This window comes from Ascaphus truei, unplaced genomic scaffold (genome assembly GCF_040206685.1).
Source record: "Ascaphus truei isolate aAscTru1 unplaced genomic scaffold, aAscTru1.hap1 HAP1_SCAFFOLD_2535, whole genome shotgun sequence".
In the NCBI taxonomy this organism is placed as follows: Eukaryota; Metazoa; Chordata; class Amphibia; order Anura; family Ascaphidae; genus Ascaphus; species Ascaphus truei.
In genome coordinates, this window is record NW_027455467.1 from 1 (window position 1) to 6,868 (window position 6,868).

General features: G+C 56.1%; 1 protein-coding gene across 1 annotated transcript; it reads left to right on the forward strand.

Annotated features, from left to right (window-relative positions):
- Positions 1 to 4,528: 4,528 nt before the first annotated feature.
- ADAT3 (adenosine deaminase tRNA specific 3) lies at positions 4,529 to 6,300 on the forward strand. Its single transcript, XM_075582800.1, has one exon. The coding sequence runs from the start codon at positions 4,950 to 4,952 to the stop codon at positions 6,162 to 6,164; it is 1,215 nt and encodes a 404-aa protein (XP_075438915.1). The 5' UTR covers positions 4,529 to 4,949; the 3' UTR covers positions 6,165 to 6,300.
- The last annotated feature ends 568 nt before the right edge of the window (positions 6,301 to 6,868 follow it).

Here is a 6,868-nt window from a genome sequence, read left to right on the forward strand (position 1 = left end):
GCCCTTTGCCCCCCCCCTGCCCCTCCCTGCACTTAATGCGCGTGCTCGGGGCGCACGCACGTTTCCTACGATCCTCCCCCCCCCCGCCCCTCCCTGCACTAAATGCGCGTGCTCGGGGCGCACGCACGTTTCCTGCGATCCTCCCTGCCCTTTGCCCCCCCCCCCGCCCTGCACTTAATGCGCGTGCTCGGGGCACACGCACGTTTCCTGCGATCCTCCCTGCCCCCCCCGCCCTCCTTGCCCTTTGCCCCCCCCGCCCCTCCCTGCACTTAATGCGTGTGCTCGGGGCGCACGCACGTTTCCTGCGATCCTCCCTGCCCTTTGCCCCCCCCCCCGCCCGTCCCTGCACTTAATGCGCGTGCTCGGGGCGCACGCACGTTTCCTGCGATCCTCCCTGTCCTTTGCCCCCCCCCCCGCCTGCACTTAATGCGCGTGCTCGGGGCGCACGCACGTTTCCTGCGATCCTCCCTGCCCTTTGCCCGCCCCCCCGCCCCTCCCTGCACTTAATGCGCGTGCTCGGGGCGCACGCACGTTTCCTGCGATCCTCCCTGCCCTTTGCCCCCCCCCCCGCCCCTCCCTGCACTTAATGCGCGTGCTCGGGGCGCACGCACGTTTCCTGCGATCCTCCCTGCCCTTTGCCCCCCCCCGCCCTGCATTAATGCGCGTGCTCGGGGCGCACGCACGTTTCCTGCGATCCTCCCCCCCCCCGCCCCTCCCTGCACTTAATGCGCGTGCTCGGGGCGCACGCACGTTTCCTGCGATCCTCCCTGCCCTTTGCCCCCCCCCCGCCCGTCCCTGCACTTAATGCGCGTGCTCGGGGCGCACGCACGTTTCCTGCGATCCTCCCTGCCCTTTGCCCCCCCCCCCCCCGCCCTGCACTTAATGCGCGTGCTCAGGGCGCACGCACGTTTCCTGCGATCCTCCCCCCCCCCGCCCCTCCCTGCACTTAATGCGCGTGCTCGTGGCGCACGCACGTTTCCTGCGATCCTCCCTGCCCTTTGCCCCCCCCCGCCCTGCACTTAATGCGCGTGCTCGGGGCGCACGCACGTTTCCTGCGATCCTCCCTGCCCTTTGCCCCCCCCGCCCCTCCCTGCACTTAATGCGCGTGCTCGGGGCGCACGCACGTTTCCTGCGATCCTCCCTGCCCTTTGCCCCCCCGCCCCTCCCTGCACTTAATGCGCGTGCTCGGGGCGCACGCACGTTTCCTGCGATCCTCCCTGCCCTTTGCCCCCCCGCCCGTCCCTGCACTTAATGCGCGTGCTCGGGGCGCACGCACGTTTCCTGCGATCCTCCTGCCCTTTGCCCGCCCCCCCCTGCACTTAATGCGCGTGCTCGGGGCGCACGCACGTTTCCTGCGATCCTCCCTGCCCTTTGCCCGCCCCCCCACCCCTCCCTGCACTTAATGCGCGTGCTCGGCGCACGCACGTTTCCTGCGATCCTCCCTGCCCTTTGCCCCCCCCCCCCACCCCTCCCTGCACTTAATGCGCGTGCTCGGGGCGCACGCACGTTTCCTGCGATCCTCCCTGCTCTTTGCCCCCCCCCCCGCCCCTCCCTGCACTTAATGCGCGTGCTCGGGGCGCACGCACGTTTCCTGCGATCCTCCCTGCCCTTTGCCCGCCCCCCCGCCCTGCACTTAATGCGCGTGCTCGGGGCGCACGCACGTTTTCTGCGATCCTCCCTGCCCTTTGCCCCCCCTCCCCCTGCCCCTCCCTGCACTTAATGCGCGTGCTCGGGGCGCACGCACGTTTTCTGCGATCCTCCCTGCCCTTTGCCCCCCCTCCCCCTGCCCCTCCCTGCACTTAATGCGCGTGCTCGGGGCGCACGCACGTTTTCTGCGATCCTCCCTGCCCTTTGCCCCCCCCCGCCCCTCCCTGCACTTAATGCGCGTGCTCGGGGCGCACGCACGTTTTCTGCGATCCTCCCTGCCCTTTGCCCCCCCCCCCGCCCCTCCCTGCACTTAATGCGCGTGCTCGGGGCGCACGCACGTTTTCTGCGATCCTCCCTGCCCTTTGCCCCCCCCGCCCCTCCCTGCACTTAATGCGCGTGCTCGGGGCGCACGCACGTTTCCTGCGATCCTCCCTGCCCTTTGCCCCCCCCGCCCCTCCCTGCACTTAATGCGCGTGCTCGGGGCGCACGCACGTTTCCTGCGATCCTCTCTGCCCGGCTTCTAGGGAGATTACATTGGTGTGCGTGGCGTCTCCGCGCGGTTTACCGTGACACAGGGCGCTGGATTCAGGCACTGCGCGATGAGGTAGCGAGGTTGTATAATAATGGGCGCCAGGAACGCGTCTCGTACAACAGTCATTTATTCAGGTCCCCGGCACACGAGCGCTCACTGTCACATTTCCAGGCGCTGTACCATTTAATATTAAACATTCAGAAATCCGGTTTCTTCCGGCAGTGCCCTCTCCTAACGCTATGATGGAGGTATATTAACTTTGTTTCTTTCTTGTCTTGGACCCCTCCTCCCCCGTTGTTTCTTCGGGGTACTCTCCTATAACCCCGGTTACACGGGGCCTCTGGGAATCCTGGCGGGTCCTTTGCAAGTGACCACTAGACATTTGGCCTGTTTGGGAACTGCCACTTCCTTACAGACTGGGAGGAACGTTAATGCAGCTCCGCGGTTAGCGCTAATCCGCCGACACCCGGGAGCGCTCGTTCCTGAGGCCCGCCGGGCGGATTTCTATACTGGAGATATGTTGCACTCCCTTAGCCTTCTGCTGGGATCCTAACTAACAGAGGCACTGTCCCTATCTACAACACAACAAAATAGTGGGGGTTTACAACATACCTATCTACTTTCCCCGAGGCTCCACTCCTCTTGTCCTCTGGGAACCTTATCGAACCTTCCTTTGTCTACTATACTCCTCCGTGATGTCATGATCCCATGGTAACACAGGGTGGGGCCTGACACTCCAACCTTCTAGTAACCCTTTAGGAGTGGGTTACACTAAATTGCGGTGTCACACATAAGGGGGGTGTCATTCATTATATAGAGGATGTCACTCGTTATAAGGGTGTGTCACTCAAACTTTGGTTTGTGACCTACATTTATTTCACTATTATTATTATCCCAATGTGACATAGTTACATTATATAGTTACATAGTAGATGAGGTTGAAAAAAGTCATATGTCCATCAAGTTCAACCTATGCTAAATTTGACAACAGATACTTTATCCTGTATCTATACTTATTGATCCAGAGGAAGGCAAACAAAAAACCCCAGAGTCATATCATCCATTGATATCTCATAAGGGGAAATAAATTCCTTCCTGACTCCAAGAATTGACAATCGGATTAATTCCTGGATCAACATCCTTCCCATGTATACCATTCCTTTCTAAAAAGATGTCCAACTTTTTTTGAACTAATCCATTGTATCTGCCATCACAGTCTCCATGGGTAATTAATCCCACAGTGTAACTGCCCTTACTGTAAAGAACCCTTTCCTTTGTTGCTGGTGAAATCTCCTTTCCTCCAACCTTAAGGGATGGCCCTGAGTCCTTTGTACTGCCCGTGAGATGAATAGTTCTTTTGAAAGCTCCTTGTATTGTCCCCGAATATATTTGTATATAGTTATCATATCCCCTCTTCGACGTCTCTTTTCTAATTAATTTAGCTAGCCTCTCCTCATAAGTCAGATTGTATATCTGATTTATTCATTTGGTGGCTCTTCTCTGCAGTCTCTCTAGTTCCATAATGTCTTTTCTAAGGTGTGGTGCCCAAAATTGTACTCCATATTCAAGGTGTGGTCTTACTAATGCTTTATAAAGGGGCATAATTATGTTTACTTCCCTTCTATCCATTGCCTGTTTAATGCAAGATAAACTCTTAATTTTATTTGTTAATTGCCTGTTTATTATTGCATCCCAAATGCATCACCTTACATTTATCTGTATTAAACCTCATCTGCCATTTACCTGCCCACGTTTCCAGTCTCTCCAAGTCCTTCTGAAGAGAAATTACATCCTGCTCTGATTCTACTACCTTACACAATTTAGTATCATCAGCAGCAAAGATGGAGACTTTGCGCTTGATCCCAACCTCAAGGTCATTAATAAACAAGTTAAAAAGCAGGGGTCCCAGTACCGATCCCTGAGGTACTCCACTCACGACTTTAGCCCAACCTGAAAAAGTTCCATTTATGACAACCCTCTGTTGTCTGTTCTCCAACCAGTTTTCAATCCAGGTGCATATATTTTTACCGAGTCCAATTTTCTTTATTTTGTACACCAACCTCATGTGTGAAACCGTATCAAAAGCCTTTGCAAAATCTAAGTAGACCACATAAACTGCATTACCCTGGTCTAAATTCCTACTTACCTCCTCAAAGAAACAAATAAGGTTAGTTTGGCAAGATCTATCCTTCATAAATCCATGCTGACTATTACTAATAATTTTGTTTTCCGTTAGGTATTCCTGAATTTTATCCCGTATTAAACCTTCAAGTAGCTTCCCCACTGTTGAAGTCAGGCTTACAGGTCTGTAATTCCCCGGTTGTGATCCAGCTCCCTTTTTTAAATATAGGCACCACATCTGCTTTACGCCAATCTTGTGGTACTGAGCCTGTGGAATTGGAGTCCTTGAATATTAAATATTACTGAGCTTAACTCCTTGAGAACTCTTGGATGTATGCCGTCGGGGCCGGGTGCCTTATTAACTTTAATTTTATGAAGCTGCCTATGAACTTCTTCCTCCTTTACCCAGGTTCTTGTCTCTTGCTTTGGTAGAATGTGTCCCTACAGATTGTAAAACCCTTTTAGAAATTGTCATAAATGATACACAGTGATCACCAATAGTGAGAGGCCTTTCCTGGTGGAAACAGGACGAGCTCACTAGCTGGTCTCCGGCTGGTACCTGCGTATTGTCATCTCTCATTTCCTGCTCATCCGATAAATCTCTGCTATATCAATCTATTAAATCTTCTTTGTCTCCCCAGCCGCCATCATGGCCCCGTCCGTGGACCGCCTCACCCCCTCACCTCTTTGGCGCCCGATTCCTGTGCTCTCATTGGAGGAGGAGGAAGATCTCCGGAAGGCGGAGGCAGGGTGCGTCGACCCGCCACTGACCACGTTTTTTGCCGCCCCCATCCTTGACAGACGCCAAACCTCGCGCCTTTCCCAGGCCCTTGCCGCAGGGCACCCGCTCCCTGACACCTTGCGCCACCTCAAGAGGGTTCGGTCCCGCCCCCCGAGCCTTGAGCTCCTGCTCCGGTTGGCGACTAGCGAGGAGTTGCCTAACATCTTAAAAGAGAGCAGCTGCCCTGACGTCGCCAGCACCGGCGGCAGCCTCATTACCAGACCAGGGGACGCTGCACAAAGTGCTGACCTCTTGCAAACGCCGTTGCTGGCGGGGATTTTTAAAAATGGCAGCCTCGATGTGACTGGGTTGGGTGACCCATTCCTAGTGATGGTCCCCTCCAGGCCGGCCCGGTGCCAGAGGGAGCAGCAGGTGTGGGGAGCATACTGGCCAAGTACCTACCACGCCAAGGCCGGGGCAGTGGAGGACGAGAAGGGCAAGGGGGGGGAGGGTATCTCTGAGCAGGAGAGGTCAAGGGTCGGAGGTCACATGCGCAGGGCTCTGGAGGCCGCAAGGTGGAGTCAGGGCCGGGGAGAGAGAGGCGTGGGGGCGGTGATGGTGGACGGAGGGAGTGGAGAGGTTCTGGCAGTGGCCACTGACCAGATGGTGGAGATGGGAGGACCACTTTTCCACGCCTGCATGGTGGCCATAGATATGGTGGGACGAAGACAAGGAGGGGGGGCGTACACCCGCCTGAAGGTGGAAGAGGATGGATGGAGAGGGGGGGAAGAGAGAGAGGCGATGCAGGAGCGGAGCGAGAGAGGGGAGAGCAGAGATACAAAGAGAGAGGAACGAGGGAGTGATAAAGAGGAGAGGGAGAAGCGGAAGCGAGGGGAGACCGAGGTGGCGTACCTGTGCACGGGGTATGAGGTGTACGTGACCCGGGAGCCCTGTGTTATGTGCGCCATGGCGCTCCTCCATTCCCGCGTGCTCCGCGTCTACTACGGCTGCAACTCCCCCGGGGGCGCTCTAGGAACCCGTTACCGTCTGCACCTCGTCCCCGGCCTCAACCACCGGTTCTCGGTGTACCGCGGGGTGATGGAGGAGGAGTGTCGGAGGCTGGAGTGTGGGGGGGAACCCTGATTCCCTCCATTCCCCCCCACCCCCACAAGAATACACCGGAGAGGAGTGGCGCCCCCTATCTCTTCTCCTGGACATTCTCGCCTCTTTTTATCCTGTTTTCTGTTTGTGAATAAACGCAGAGAAGTTTTACACCATGCGTGAGCTGCGTTACTGACGGGAGGAGCTGGGTGTATTAGTATTATACATAGTCACGCTGGGGCCTGAGCTGCGTTACTGACGGGAGAAGCTGGGTGTATTAGTACTACACATAGTCACGCTGGGGCCTGAGCTGCGTTACTGACGGGAGGAGCTGGGTGTATTAGTATTACACATAGTCACGCTGGGGCCTGAGCTGCGTTACTGACGGGAGGAGCTGGGTGTATTAGTATTACACATAGTCACGCTGGGGCCTGAGCTGCGTTACTGACGGGAGGAGCTGGGTGTATTAGTATTACACACAGTCACGCTGGGGCCTGAGCTGCGTTACTGACGGGAGGAGCTGGGTGTATTAGTATTATACATAGTCACGCTGGGGCCTGAGCTGCGTTACTGACGGGAGGAGCTGGGTGTATTAGTATTACACATAGTCACGCTGGGGCCTGAGCTGCGTTACTGACGGGAGGAGCTGGGTGTATTAGTATTACACATAGTCACGCTGGGGCCTGAGCTGCGTTACTGACGGGAGGAGCTGGGTGTATTAGTATTATACATAGTCACGCTGGGGC

Coding starts and splice junctions, on each gene's coding strand:
- ADAT3 (XM_075582800.1), top strand. CDS start 4,950: ATGGCCCCGTCCGTGGACCGCCTCACCCCCTCACCTCTTTGGCGCCCG.